Source organism: Ambystoma mexicanum, chromosome 7q (genome assembly GCF_040938575.1).
Source record: "Ambystoma mexicanum isolate Mex_15411 chromosome 7q, UKY_AmexF1_1, whole genome shotgun sequence".
In the NCBI taxonomy this organism is placed as follows: domain Eukaryota; kingdom Metazoa; phylum Chordata; class Amphibia; order Caudata; family Ambystomatidae; genus Ambystoma; species Ambystoma mexicanum.
In genome coordinates, this window is record NC_090941.1 from 507115571 (window position 1) to 507132047 (window position 16477).

General features: G+C 46.1%; 1 protein-coding gene across 1 annotated transcript in view; it reads left to right on the top strand.

Annotated features, from left to right (window-relative positions):
* Positions 1-16477, top strand: part of SUCLA2 (succinate-CoA ligase ADP-forming subunit beta) — a 753371-nt gene that overhangs the window by 179178 nt on the left and 557716 nt on the right. Inside the window, exon 3 of the mRNA XM_069640760.1 lies at positions 447-546. Within this exon, the coding sequence (XP_069496861.1) occupies positions 447-546 (100 nt within the window). The remainder of the gene's footprint in view (positions 1-446; positions 547-16477) is intronic.

The window sequence follows — 16477 nt, forward strand, 5'->3', positions numbered from 1 at the left end:
TTCTTCTTCTTCTTCTTCTTCTTCTTCTTCATATCATTGTAAATGCAAAAAAATGTCATTGTTGCACGCAAAAAAAACTCTCGTTTAGAATAAGCCTTAAATGAATGGGCACTGTAACTTAATCATAATATGAGATTACCCCAGACATGGGCATGTTGGCACCGTTAGTACATTTCAAAGGTAAGTGGCGAAGCTGGGATCTGTCTTTATTGCAAATCAGTGGGCCTTGCCCCAATCCGCCAACTGAAGATGAGTAATTGCTGTGGTCAATGTTTCTATAATCTTCAGTTCATGGAGCACTTGTGCTTCATTTGACATGTGTAGTTTGCCTCGAAAAGGTCAATGTGAAGTGACTTGTTTTTTTCTACTTTAAAAGCTCCTGCTGGATGTTTTTATTTCTCAGTGGATTGCAAATCATGCAGCTTCTTTTCTTTATCCTTTTAAAGGTTCCAAGGATCTTGTGGTTAAAGCGCAGGTGCTTGCTGGTGGCAGAGGAAAAGGGACATTTGAAGGTGGCCTGAAAGGAGGAGTAAAGATTGTTTATTCGTAAGTTCTCTTTATTTGTGGCTCTGATGTACCAGCTTTAGCCCTTACATTTTTTGCTGGTGGACTTTCTTAGATGTCATTAGGCATACTGTGTGGCTTTTTGCCTAGCTGCGTTCATCATCGTTAATTGGATGAACTGTGTTCCGAGAGACAGTCCACAGGGAAAAATACAGCAGAACATAATACATTGCATTTTACGAGGACTTCTACTTGGCGACCGTGCATTCTTAAAGCTCAGCAACATATCCTAATCTTTTTTTTTTATTTTAACCCTTTAAGTGCCATGGGTATTGCTCCCCAGTGCCAGGGCCTTTTTTGGTGATTTCGGTATGTGGCCATTCAATGGCTTGTAACTTTTTTGTTACATTAGATATCTTGGCCAAATGTGGCTCCTTTTTTTTCCCCACATGTAGGCGGTCGTAACGCCACCCAGGAATCCAAGGTTTCTGTAAGGGGTGAGAGAAAATAAGCAAAAAGGGCGATTTTTTTTTATTTTTTTTTTTATTTTTTTATTTTGTTTTTATTTATTTTTTTTAAATTTTTCTTCAAAAAATGCCAATAAAATGATGTACAAAGAAGCCTGTGGTTTTTTCCTTGTAAGAGCTAGGAACAAATGGTTTGCTGTGCTGAGTTCCCCAATTTCCTGGCTTTCAGGAACAGGTTGAGTGGAAATGGAAAAAAAATATTTTGATGTGGTTATCAACCGTTTTGTGAGAGGTAGGCGATTTTGGGAATTTTTGCCAATTGAAGATGCATGGATGGAATGGAAGAAAAGGGCAGGAAAGCTAAATTGGAGGACAGAAAGGCATACATTTCTGAAAAGTAGACAACATTCCAAGTTTAGGAAGGGGTGATTTGCGTAGGTCAGGCAACAACTAGGTAGGGGAAACTGCCATCGATTGGGGGAAAAGCGGGAAAATGACCGAAAAAAAGGTATGTGTTGGACATGGTTGACTTGGTACGGCAATGGCTTCTATGAATTTTGAGAAAAGCAATGCTCCGCTACATTCCCCCGACTCTTGCAGTTAGGAGAGCACACATTTTTTGTAGTGTTTTACAAAACAAGCAATACCACAAGCCAAACACTGAGCCAAGGTACACAGGAGTTTTACGCTCACGGCCTGACCAGACGCATTTAGCATGTGTAAATTGGGAAAACCAATGTGGTGAGGAAAGGCAAACATCCATTTTTCGAAAGACCACAGGCAGACCTTTTCAAGGGTAGGTGACTTGTGCAGGTTACAAAAGTGTATGGTGGCTAAAGCAGCGACTAAATGTTGGTCACATTTGGGAAATGAAAGGGTTGTGAGACAAAGGGCACCAGCAAATGGGTCAAAATGTTATGAAAACCACAAAAACACAACACATGGCCTACCGTCCCGCGTTCCCACAGGTGTCCCGATGAAAACGGTACCTCACACGTGTGGGTGCACCTACCTGGCCGCCAAGGGGAAAGCCTAAAACACAAGTAACCCCAAGTCTGTTTTCAGAGCGGAATCTCAGACATTCTGCCAACCGGCACATATGTGTGCCCAATCTCCCTACGCCTCGCAGTCTCTGCTGCAGTCCAGCGATGCCCCCTGGTACATGGATCGAAGCTTTTCTGAGGTATAGTGCCAATTAATGAGCACCTTATGCCACATCTCTCTTGGCTGTATTGACCGGGTGCGCTTGGGTATGTTGCCCCACAGGAATTCCAACTCCTCCAGGGATATTTGCCGTCCCATCGTTCTCTCCCATTTCCCCATGTAGGGCCAGGACTCTTCTGCAGCCCCCTCTGTGATGATGGCGTATAATGAAGAAATCGGATGCGAGTCCCCTGAGTGGGATGTGATATGCTTCTTAAACGCAGCAAAATGTCTGCCTGCTGCTATTTTATTAGCTCGGTGCATCAACCAGTGCTGGAGCTGGTAATACTGAAGCCTGCCCCCCTTAGACAGGTTGAAGGACTGCTTGCATTGCTCCAAAGATTTGATTTCTTGTCCCTGCATAACATCTGAGTCGCGTACACCCCGTCGCTCTCCACTTCCCAAATGCCACTACTTGAATCCCTGGCAAAAATGGTGGAATCCCAAACAGTGGCGTGAACTGACCCGGTAAGGTCGGTATCCCTCCTCGTTTTATTAGGTCATCCCATACTTCCCCCCCCCACAAATGCCATCATCTGGGATGCCCGCATACTAGCTGGTCGGTCTGCCGTAGCCAGCCACAACACCTCTGCAGGGGGGGGGGGGACACCCACCACCGCCCTGCCCATACGCATCCACACCTAACTGTCTACTACCGTTAGTCACTACTTTAACCACCGAAGCTGGGCACCCTGGTAGTATAGTCTGAAGTCTGGAACCGCCAGTCCCCCCCCCCCACCTTTATTCTCAAAGCCATAAGTACCTGCATCAACACCCTTGGCTTTTTGTTACTCCAAATAAAGACGGAGAGGAGTTGGTTGAGCGATCGAAAGAACCCCCGGGGGTGAGGAACTGGTAGGTGCTGGAAATAGTAGAGGAAACGCAGAAGACTCACCATCCTAATCGAAGCTATCCACCCCACCCAGGACATATGAAGAGGGTTCCAGCGCGTCAGGTCTGGGATTTCGTTATATGGATGCATGGGTATTTATTTCTGTCGGTCGCCCATTGAAATGGGAACGCCCATGTACTTCCCACAGGGCCTCCCTCGGTAGCGTGAGGTTTAGCCCTCTGACTTGTGCAGGTTTATTTTTAACCTGAACACCCCCCCCCCCTAAATACCCTGAAGGACACTATTTCCGTGGTCACTGCCTTGAGAGACGTAGCAGCATGTCGTTGGCAAATGCAATTGTCTTGTGAACCATCCCCCAAATGGGATGCTCTGCACCGCAAGTGTTTATAAATTAATATTCTGGTGGCCACCAGGGGGCACGCGGATGAGCTCCTCTCTTGCGTGAGCTCCTGAAAAGTGGAATGAGCCCCCACTTTTGGACCCCCCCCGGAGCTAAAACTCGAGATGAAGGTTTATGAAGGTATCGACCATACACGGGAGAAACCCCGGGTGAAAACGGCCCAGGCTTCCAGTAAATATTGCCAAGAATCCGTGGCGGTGAAAACGAAACTTGATGCGTCCTTGAGGCGACTCGGAACCTCGTGCCTGCCGGGAGCGATTACTACGCTGGCACCAAGAGGAGTGCCCACCAAAGGTTGAGCCCTCACATCTACGCGACTTCACTTTTGGAAGCAAGGACCCCACGGAACAGTCGATGGGATGCAGTAGTGGGGAAAGAGCCTGAAACGAGCTAGATGGAGCGAAGCCAGTCGCCCCGCGGAGATGACAGAGGCACGGGCCCTGTGCTCCCTCTTCTGCTGTGTCGTACTCCCGTGGAAGGATTACTTCACCCCCCTCTGCAAGGAGCATGACCCAAGAGAAGTGAGTGACTCCCCCTGACCCCTCCATCGCTTGGCGGTAGCGCACAAAGCTCTCAGCCCGAAACTGCGACACAACTGATTGTGGCCTTGCCGGCGCCCCTCGCCCGGAAACCCGCAAAACCGGATATAGGCAACGCGCTGCCTTCCAGCCGTGTGGTGCCTTGGGGTTCGAAGATAACGAAGAAGCGGGCACACGATGGATGCACTTTGCGACTGATTCGCGGGTCCCCATGTGGAGGTGTCCGCGGGACGTTGAGAGACTACGAACAACCCTGCTCCCTCAAGATAAGGCCCTTGCTTGGACGGTAACAACCAACACATCTCCCCCACAGAGGGTAAGGCCCCCGGCGACACCCTTACAACGGTCTGTCTGGGCCAGACACCAAAATAATAGAAGGGGGAAATTGGTCTAGGGGCGTGTGCCTCCTTTGTGGTTCTAAGTACTTGAGCTTTTGCATCTGCAACACGTTGAATCTGCAACACCAGGCGCATGAACGCCCGCCAGAAACTTGCCATATACGCATACGGATTAGCACCCCAAATTGACGTCGCACCCACAATGGCCACATTATCCATTGTTGGCGCAGAAACTGCCGCGACAAAAGGAGATATTGCGGATTTACTGGTGGAAATAAGAAATATGGGTGCCAGCATAGGAGGAAAAATTGATAAACTCACGCAGCGCCTTGATAACATAGAGGACAGGGTTGAGGGCATTGAGAACAATCAGGCCTCAATTGATGTCCTAGAAACGCAGCTCTCACACAGAATAACCGAATTAGAACGGAGGGAGCAAGAATTTAAACTCAAGATGGACGAGTTGGAGAATCGCGAAAGGCGAAACAATCTAGGCTTTTTGGGGATTCCTGAGAAGGAAGGAGAGACAGAGGAGGACCTAAAAACGACTCTTCACGACATCAAGTTACTCGTTGCGGACGACAACATTGATGAACCCAAAACGGAACGCATTCATAGAGCAGGAGGCCCGAGGTCGGTGCTGGCAAGATTCCACCCTTATCAAGATAGGTCGAGAGTGCTGGAAAAGGCACGGAGTGGGGGCACCATTACCCTAAGTGGGGCCCAAATAACAATATACCAGGTCCTCTCCGCCCTGACACTAGCCCTGAGGAAAATGTGCAAACCACTCACGACGTGGCTAAAGTCTCGGGACACGCGCTACCCGTGGGGATATCCCTTTTCTCTCTCCTTCGAACATGAAGGCACGAAGATCAGGCTGAGCTCCGAACGGCAGATCAAGGATTGCATCGCTGACTTACTGGGCCCTCAGGACTGCGAGGAATCCAGCGACCGTCCTCCCAGGGATGGGTCGGAATGGCAGACACAGGGCCCGAAGAGGAGGAAGGTGAAAGGTTCGAAGAAATACCGCAGAGGGAAGGGTTCGCCGGAGGGGGGCAGCTAAGCCTCGATAAGTATAGTACTCTTTGCTTGAACTGACATTTGATATAAGGACAACATGGTTGCTTTTTGTTTGGGTGAAATGTGATAGAGACTTCCACTCATGTTGCGGTATTGAACTCACTCTGGGGGGGAGGTTCTTGGGGGCTCATTATTTATTTTCATGTTTACTCTACAAGGGGACAGTGAGTTAACGGTCTCCACTGGTGGTTCGGTTCAGGGCGAGTGAAGCTAACTCGCAGATCAAATATTGACATCCTTCTATTGCAGGAGACTAAATATATGAAAGGAGAGGGAGAGGGTGGTCTTGGGGAGGCGTTCCGGGATGGAATTCTGGGGCTCGGGACCGTTGAGGAGGGGTTAGGGGGGAGTGGGAATCCTCGTTAGGAAGGGGCTGGACTTCAAGGTCCCAAAGGTCTGGTTGGATGTTGAGGGCCGTGCCCTACTGGTTTCGGGGACCATTGGGAATGTGTCCACTACGATTGCCACCATTTATTCCCACAATGTAGGGCAAATTAGATTTCTCTCCAAAACAATTCGCAAGATTATGTTAGTGTCAACAGGTCATGTCATCCTTGGGGGAGATTTTAATATATGGGCAGATCCCACGCTTGATTGGAAACCTGGTAATCCAGAAACGCGCAAAAAACTTGGAGGAGATCACGCTCAATTCAGGTCAATGATGGAACTCTATGGACTGACTGATGTATGGAGACAAATGCACCCTACAGAGAAAGCCTACACTTTTTTTTTATTCAGCCCCACACAAGACCTACACCCGCATCGACCACCTCTATTTCTCAAGGGACATATTCGGTACGACCTCACACACAGAAATCACACCAATCACATGGTCTGATCATGACATGGTGATCGCTGACTTGGTATGGGAGTCCTTGCCAGTTATAGGTGGGAATTGGAGATGCAATGAAACCCTATGGAAAGACCCTGTCTTTAAACTGGAAATGGAAACTGAGATCACCGAATACTTTCGAATGAATGATATTGGGGATGTTTCTAGACAAGGGGTCTGGGATGTGGTCAAGGCGACCTGGAGGGGAATCCTTATAAGGGAGGGAGCCAAAAAGTAAAGCGAGAGGGCTTTGATCGAAAACAGACTCCGCAAGGAAATCACCCAACTAGAAAATGAGGTGAGGGACGGGGATGTGCTACACCATGAAAAAACCTGCCAAGCGCAGACAAAAAGAGAGGAACTCCGTCACCTGGAACATGATAAAATAACTCGCAAACTCCTCTTCCTTAAACAAAAGTTTGACGAGAAAGGGGACAAGGCGGATGCGTTGCTGGCGGCCAGGCTGCCAGCACAACAGGCAGAATGAAAAGTGCAGGAAATAGTTGATGAAGGCCCCAACACCCCGATAACTAGCACCACCATTTCCGAAGCCTTTGCAGACTTTTATGAAGCTCTGTATACCCCAGAGACGGTACCGGATTCGTCCAGTATACGCTCCTACCTGACTGACATCGATGTACCCAAACTGTCGCCCACTGAATCAGGGGCCCTGGACGCCCCCTTAACTGAGGAGATCATCCAGGAGGCCATAAAACGATTAACACTGGGTAAATCCCCGGGCGAAGATGGGTACACTGCAGGTTTTTACAAGACATTTGTCACCCAGTTTACGCTCTTCCTTGCAGAATTATTTAATGAAATCCTAGAGACTGGGAAACCTCCAGACTCATTCGTTAAAGCACTCCTAACTGTCATCCCGAAAGAGGGGAGAGATACCAAAAAATGTGGATCAGATCGCCCCATTTCCCTGATCAATCTAGACGCGAAGATATACACAAGGGTCCTGGCTGCTAGAATTGAGTCATTCATGCCCCGCCTCATCCACCCCGACCAAGTTGTTTTTATATTGGGCCGCCAGGGTGCAGACACCATGCGTAAGACCCTGCACCTGATACATGCCTCCCACAACCTGGATACTGATCCTTCATTATTTTCCATCGATGCAGAAAAAGCGTTCGATAGGGTTGACTGGGACTTCCTGATGGGAGTCCTTCGCAAGATTGGTATGGGCCCTACACTTAGAAAGGGAATCCAGGCAGTTTACTCGATGCCCACAGCTTCGGTATTTGTAAATTGGACATGTTCTAGGTGGTTCCGACTGAAGCGAGGAACCCGACAGGGATGTCCATTATCGGCCATCTTGTTTGCCCTATCGCTTGAACCCCTGGCGCATAAAATACGATCGGACCCCAGCATAGAAGGGGTACACCTGGGTCATACTGAACACAAACTGGCATTATATGCTGACGATCTACTCCTGCATGTGGTCAATCCCTCCAGATCCATCCCACGAGTTATATCTCTCCTCGAAGAATATGGCCAGTTATCATGGTTTAAGGTCAATCGATCTAAATCCATACTGTTCCCTCTCCAGGGCACACCAGAGGCGAATGAAACAAAATATTCCTCCCTTGGATTGATGTTAGAACATGACGCTATGCAATATTTGGGGATTCATATTACGAAACGAATAGACGCCCTATATGAGGCAAATTTCCCAAAACTCCTTGCGAGATTCCATGCAGACCTAGCCAGGTGGGACTAACTAACCATCTCATGGCTTGGCAGACTTAATGCTATAAAAATGACATGCCTCCCGAGGTTCCTCTATCCCTTTCAGATGCTCCCCATTAAAATTCCGGAACGCCGAGGTCCGAAAAGCGACCCTAAAGTTTTTGTGGCAGGGGAAGAAAGCCAGAATCGCCTACCGCATATTGACACTGCCCAAAGACAAAGGAGGAATAGGCCTTCCCGATCTTAAGAAGTATTATGTCGCGGCTCAACTTCGAGTGCTCATCCCTCACTTACGCAACCATAAAGAGCCTCAGTGGATAGCTATGGACAACCACTATTTAGAACCAGCGACACTCTGAGTGGCTATGGTCCCCAAGAAAGAGTCTTGAGGAAGACAAGGGAGCATCCCCTTTTTGCCACCTTATGGGAAATATGGAGAGAGGGTCCAGAGATGAGAGAAATCACGACGTGGCCGTCCCCCTTGAGTCACCTGTGGTCCCAGGGCATTAATAACTACATTCCCAATGTTGAAAGATTCCAGGCGTGGTATGAGGCGGGACTAGAGAGGGTAGGACAGCTCCTCCAATGTGATTCCTTCATCACTCTCCCAGAACTGACAGAGGCCCTTCATATAGGCGTACTATCCACCTTCCATTATCTACAGATCAAAGGGGTCCTAACCAAGGCGGCATGGAAGGCCAAACCTAGTAGAGAACTCACCCCCTTCGAAAAGCTCTTGGACTCCAAAACTGACAGGAAAGGCCTGATTTCCGCCATGTATAAACTACTCGTAGAAGCGGGTGGAGGGAACGCACTTAATCTCAGGACGCGTTGGGGGAAAGACATGGGCCTAGAAATAGATGACATGTGGGATACTATGTGCTGCATGGCAACGCGCACATCCATATCGTGCCACTACAAGCTCCATTCCATCAAACTTTTGCATCGCTGCCAGTATGACCCCTACAGACTATCCAAAATGTATCCGTCATCCCCCCCCCCCCCCCCCCCCCCCCCCCTCTGTTGGCGTGAATGTGGACAAGTTGCGGACTACTGGCACATGTGGTGAGGATGCCCTAAGATTAAGATCTATTGGGATGAGGTTTTGGGGTGGATTAGACACCTGGATGGGATTCAGAGAACAGCAGACCCTCACCTAGTCATTTTCGGTGTAGAGAAAATAGACAATGAGTGGAAGAGAGTGCAAGGCTTGGCCCCCCATCTCTTGCTTGCAGCCCGAGCCTTAATAGCCACCAAGTGGAAATCAGCTATGACCCCAACCGAGACTGAATGGATAAAAGTTGTAATAAACATATGCACCATGGAAAAAATCACATCCTCACTCCACGGCAGAGCAACACAGTGTGAGACCCTGTGGTCTGATATTTTATCCAAACCTACATCAAACGGACATCCACCCTAGTGGGACAAGGTCCAATGCTCGTGTGGCCCGAATGGGTCCCTCCCCGCCTGATGCTGTCACCCCTCCGCTTTGATCCTGTTCCCATACTACCGACCAGACGACATCCAAATCAAGATAGAATACGAAGCCCTCCCTATGGAGAACCCCTGCACACATGACATCGAAAAAGTTTCAAGCTGTGACAATGACCGCAGGACCATACAAGCACGACTCCTGGGCAACACGACTTCCTAGTCCACAGGGGTGGGGGGAAAGCGTAAGAGAATTAAGAAAACGAGGAATCTAAGTAAACGTTTCACTGTTATTCAGTTTGGTTCATGGTAATGAAATTGTGCAATGTATTCTGGTTTATATTTCCACCTAACGCCTATGAATCCACATTCCAGTTCCTATTTCGTTTCTTTTACATTGAAAAATTGTAATGTGTTAAAACCTAATAAAAACCAAATTTAACAAAACAATTAAGAGATTGGATTGGCTGCCCCTCTCAGCTTTTCAATAAATGTGCAAACTATTGGTAGTTGTTGGCAGCATGATTTTGTTTTCTAAACTAAAAGTGGTGTCAAAAATGGACTCCGTACATTATTTCGAATCAAAAAACGAATGGGAGATTTTTTTGAAAATCGGCTGTACGAAAATTACTACAGCTGAATATTTTGAATAAATCCACTGTTCTGTCATTATAGTGAACAAGGGCCACTGGGCTGCAGGGGTGTACCCGCACCCTTGTTCACTATAATGCCATCAGGGCGACCCCCACTCCCTAGCCAAAATATATATTTTTTAAAGTGCCCAGTGGTGCCGGCTCCCATTTATGCAAGGGAAGGGAGCCGGCGTTGCAGAGGGATGCAGGACACGATGGCACACAAGGAGGTGTGCTGCCAAGAGGTAAGGGGGTGGGGTGCAGTGGGTTGACAGAAATGTTCTGGGCGGGCGAAACCGAAAGTCATTTTAGTTGCAAGAACTCTAGACAATTTCGAATTCAGTAATATCTCGGTAATCCTTCAAAGATGGCACAAAAATCACTCCAACTCTTGGAGGTGGAAAACGTATTGAGCCCAATGTTCACCCCTCTCTCGTCTCAAAGCACTGCCTCCCTTGCCCAGACGTCCCTAGTCTCAGGTTAATGTATAGCAAATGTTTCTCCCTCAGTAAGATAAATCAATTAAGATGTTAACCTAAATGCCCTTGGCCTTCTTACTAGACTCCCTCAAGGACTACCTAACTTTTGCTACTCTAGCCAGTGGTTTGTGTACAACTGGGATAAGGAATTGTGCTTTGCAGATGCCTAGCTTGATTGACTTTTTCTATCCTGCTCACTGTCTCCTCCCTTCTGCTCCCCTCTCTTGACTCTACCCGCTCTTCTCAAACCTCCCTCCACTTCCTGACATTGTGACATCTCTTACTTGCCTCCACTATTCTCTTCCACACTGCTGCTCCCTTGTCCATGCTGCTGCTCCCTCCTCCACATCACTTCGACACAGATACCCTCAGTTAGCACTTCAGTCACTCCTTACACCAACTCTTTACCATACTTCCCATACTAAGCCGGTCAAGTGGCACAGCGAGTAGAGCGCTCGCTTTGACATCCGTGCAGAGCCTGCTAACGCAGGTTCGAATCCCGGCAAGGCCAAACTCTGCCTTTCATCCTTCCGAGGTCGATAAATGAGCACCACACACCGTGGGTAACAATAAGCAGCGCTCAGATACCTGAGGGTTCGTAGCGCTATATAAATGCCAAATTATTATTATTATTAACACACACCTACAGTACCACTTTCACTCCCTAGCCAATACCTTGCCTTCTCCAGTTATTGCTTCCACACTCCACTGCTCCTTCCTTTCTCCTGCTGGGGTTTTGGTTCTCCAACTACTCTGATCTCACCCAAATAATCCACACTCACTCCCTCCTTCCTGTGGCCTCCTTATATCTCCCACTCTCTCTACATTTGGTCTGTGTCCTTGGCCAATCTGGCCCAGTCTTTCCCAACCAGGGCATGTTGCAGAAACCAAAAGCTATAAGCAGTGAGCTAAACCCTGCTTGCTGCAGAACAATGGTGGCCAAAGAAGGCAGTTGTTCCTGTTTGTGTTCACAGGACCTGTTCCGGGTGGCCCCAAGGTATGTCCTATGTTGGCGGGGTTTGTGTCCACCCCCACCCCCAGGTATCCCAACACAGTGCTTTGTGGTCTTCGGCCTTGCTAACTGCTGCATTTGCTTACCACTGTCACTCAGTAGCACCGCGCAGTTCCACTGCCCACCACGTAGGAATGCTGCAGTGTCATCTCTGCTGATCTTCCTCTCAGTGCCTGTACACAGAAGACTGGGGTTTTTGGTTGCTGGTGGTCATCTTTCTTCTGCAGCTGATGTAGGGTGCTAGAGAGTGACCCTCACTTTGATGTTTCCTACTGCTTCTAGGTGATGTATCTCTAGAACAAGCAGAACAACACTGGCAACTTTATCTAGGGGGCATAGCACAAGGTACAGGTGGATTTCTCAGCAATAAGCTGCCACGTGCGGGTACAGGAATTTAAGTTCTCAACTATCAGAGCTACCCTCAAGATACATACCGGCTCTGATTTTTTTCCTCTTCTCGAGAGGATCACTCATCTTAATTTGACAGGGCCAAGGTGTTAGCCTTGTCACAGTTGGATGTACCTTATATACTGGTTTCTGACTCTTCCAGTGCATCTGCGATGCTATGTACAGATGGGTGTTTTCGGAGCACACCGTTTTATGAACATTAAGTGTGGTTGTTCTTAAAGCCGTTAACAGTTTTAAGATTTGTTGGCAGAAAGACAATGAGAGCCTGAACACCTTATGCAATTGCTTTCAACCCCTCAAAAAGGACAGTCCTGGGGAACTATCGCACCAATTCCATTTTGAAAACCCAAGGGTGTTAAAGGAAGTGCAGTAACCGGGAACCCAGAAAGAACGCAACTTCTTTCCCACGTTAAAAGGAAATTTGCAGGCAAAGAAAGCTTGTATTTGATGGATTGACAATGATAAATAAAACTCCACACAAAATAAAGAAAGCTTATGTCTCTCTCACACCCGCAAACACCATGGGGAGACCTTATCCCCTGCAGCCCGTCACCTTTCTAAAATTAGCAGGAGAAACACAGACCGCAAACCACACACAAGGGGAACAGTTTTCTGGACTTAAAGCAGCAAACAATATTCTGGAAAGTGGTTCAAGATGGAGTCTTCCTCCTGAGAGTCAGAATAACAAGGAACCACTGTGACTGAGCATGCTCGGGCACATAACAGTAGCATCCAGCCAATCCATAAGGTTTCATTCAACCCAAGCACTATATAAAGTCCTGCTTACATGATAGTAATAAAAGGCAGTTCAGAAGGGCAGACCTGGTTAGTTGCATGTGGGAGTTTGGGGGTGCAACGAGTTGTGAGGGAATGCTTGAGAAACGGGCATGTTTCTAATGGACTCCTTCCTCCCACAAATTCCTCATTTTTCATGTAAATAAATGTTCCCTGAGCACTATCATGCTGGTAAGTATAGTTATAAATGATTGTACTTAATTATTGGTAAATATATAGAATGTTTAATCATTGGTCTTATGATGCGACAGCGATGTCCATTTTCAAATCAATTTCTACAATGTCACAGCCTCCATTTTGAAAATGTCTGCAATACTACAACCAACATGTGTTTTTTGACCCAGTTTGGGTCGTTTTAAAGGTCCGGTAGTTGTGATGAAAAACAAGGGATCCTGTTATAGTGACATAACTCCAATTAGTGTTTCTTCGAGGGCAGATTGAGTTTAATGTAGAAAGCGGATGTTGAGTAAAATGTCGAAGATTCTAAAAACTGTAACATGTGATAGAGATTACCTGCTATGCAAATAGTTTGGACCAGCACAAATGTGCTTTAACGAATGTCTGATGGTTCTGTTTAAAAGACAACAATAAAGTTTGTGCCTACGAGTCGCTAATGATCACTAAGGGTTGGTTTTGGCAGAGATACTGATCAGGACATATTACCTGAAGCATGTTGATTAAACTGACAAAATGCTGATTTCAAGACACAGTGGGTGAGACTGCTGGGAAGAATTATTTTATTTGTGAAACAAATTTAAAAATCTGCTTAGACTATGGAAGAACTGACCAGGCCGTTGGGAGATCAGGGATCTGATTTCCTCAATAGCAAAGTATCTGACCAGCAGAGGAGCTGGATTCAGCTAAGGTCCAGCCTTTCGGTGTGCCTCGTGTTCATGTGGGCACCATTTTGGCAAGCTTATTAATAGTCACTGATGACATCAGACACAATGCGTGTGATGTCATGGTAAACAAGGTACAGAGTGGGCAGTATGAGATGCTGAAGCATGTTAACCAAAAAGATTAGAAACTGGTTAAAGAAAACACATTACAATTCAAATCAGACGAATATTAAACAATTGGTAAAGAGACAAGGCAGCTACAAGTGACAAGTGGTTCCCAGTTATGAATGAATGAATGAATGGAAGTCATTTGTGCATGTCTGTGTTCCAATAGAACAGGAATGTGGAACCAAAAAACAAAATGATGGTTGTGAAGGGCCTTAGTGTGGTTCTGTTTGGAGGATTGGATTGTACGTGAATGGCAGGTCTTTATGGTTCAGGTGAAAACATATTGCTCAACCATGCTAAAAAATGTTATTACTGTGGTGAGGGGGTGTTTCTCTTGCCAGTGTTGTTGCTCAGGGATATTTTGCACCCTGAGCTCCCAGCATGTTCAGATGTTCGCACATTTTCATTCTCAATTCTCTTATGATACTGCCAATATGAACTAATTCACATACACAGATAATGGCATGGACCAAGTATTTCATGCAACAGTTAATGTGTTATTTGATAAAGTACACACCAAATGTATTAAGTCTAAAGAATGGGTATTCTTTGCATACATAAAACAGGAACCACATTTGTAAAAGCCCATGTGGCTTCTGCATTGTAGCCAATTGGAGTTCGCACTAGGGGCATGTGGCATATGTGAAAGGGCTAAGAAGACTCCTCAGTCGGTGTCTTCCTGAATGAGAAGGTGGATGTTTCATTGACGCCCTTAATAGCTTGATACATTAGCAGCAAGTGCCAGTCTCTCATAAACATTCTTTGCACCTTATGGCTGTCAGTATTGTATCTTGTTATAAATATCAAGTGTTCTGTATGGGGTGTCACAGATTTAGTCTTGGGAGTAAGCCTGTTGGTGATGTGTGCTGATTTCTCAGCCTGATCTAGTATTAACCCTGAGAAGCCCCTGCTGGTGAACCTTTGGCTCAGCAGGTGACAATCCTTGGTGAAAGCTGCCTCGTTATTACAATTCCTGCAAGTTCGAAGATATTCCTCTTTCGGTATTAATCTTCTGTGGCAACTGGATGCATGTTGTACTGAGTTGACTTGGGTAGGTTTTCTATAGTTCTGTGTAAGTAGTCCCTCAGAATATTTGGATACAATACTAATTCTTGGAGATGCTCTTGTGTTCCCTGCCATATCATATGGAGTCAATGTATCTATACTAGTGTTTGATACAGGTCTGATCTAGAGTGTTGGTCAAGGCGTGCATGGCCTCATATTGGTTCATAAATAGGTTGGGCCAAGGCAGATACATAGTTTGCACCCATGGCGATGCCTTTCCTTTGGCAATATGGCCATTGGACAAGGAGACATTGTTGGATAATCAGAAGTTAAATTGTTCATCTCAAGGCGAGTATAAAAAGATGCTGATTCACTGGAGTAGGTTAAATCTATGCTATCTAAAGCCAGGAAATTGTCATTTCAGGAATATCAAGCTTTGTCATCAAGGGTCACTAATAAGAAGTCAGGTTGCCAAATGACACTCTTGGATTTTCAGAATATGCATAATTTCTCTTGTACATGTGGGTGTTTTGTTGATTTTCTTTTGAATGATATTATATATATTTTTGGCCAAGGATTTGGTCATCCATCCAATCCCACAGTACAGTATGTATTTTAAGTAGGAAATATAGGGTAAACATTATCGGGTGATCCACTGTGAGGTAGCTTTGTTCATCAGTAAGAAGTTCCTTTCTGTAGCAAAAATGTATCAAGATCTTGAATTACCATCCAGGTGAGGGACATGCTAACATTCACATTTCTATCCACATTCGACTCAGGCTAATGCTCATGATTTAGCTAAGTGTGGGACATGCTAACAATCACATTTCTTTCTAGATGCACCCCAAGGTAATGTTCACAGGTTCATCTAAGTGTGCTACCATTAACAACTGCGTCTAGGTGTGGGACTGGGACATGCTAACATGCTGTTAGGTCTAGGTGTCAGTTTCTTGGCAAAGAATCAGTGCTCAATAAGGCATTTTCTTTTCGCCGTGCCACACAAACTGTATGGATTTACAGATTGATCTGTTCAAGTTTATTTGCAAATGGCTGCTAAAAGAATTATTTTACAAGAAACCGACACCCAGAGCTAGACACACTCCGAGACCACCTCCTAGTAATATCACAATTGAAAACCTAACACACACTCATTTGCTTCACATTAGAACGGTTCGATAATTTAAGGAAATCATATCTTGTCAATCAAGCAGTGACTCAGTCTTCTACCGCAGCTTCGACGTCATCAGAATCTGATGTTACAAATAGTGAGAATGAGGAACCATTTACGAAATATAATTTTTTAGCAGAACACGACTGCTCAAGGGCGATTCACATGCTTTGGCGACCACAGGAAGAAATATCAGCCCAGGAAATATAAGTCATCAAGCTCTTGTTGCATCAACTGACGAAGCAAAAAACTGATCTCCTTAACCTGGGGCTTAATTTTTGTCTTTTTTTTTTAAAAAAACTGTACTTTTTATTGGCATTTTTAAATTCACTTACAACATTCCACACATTTCCACAATAACCACAATCAAACCCCCGCCCCATTCAACGTCTCGTAGCACTGTTTTTAATGTACACATTCTTTTAGATTTAACTGTCGGGAGTACATCACCTATCAGTTTCACATCTTTGTTAATCAGATTCACACAGGGAGCTGCAGTCCCAACACGACTTGGGACTCAGAGAGTTTGAGTGGCCCTGCACATCCAATCTGTCCCTCGCTACCCAAATCCTATCCCCCACCCCACAATATCCTCTTTTCCTTCCTCCTCCCATTTAGCCATTGAA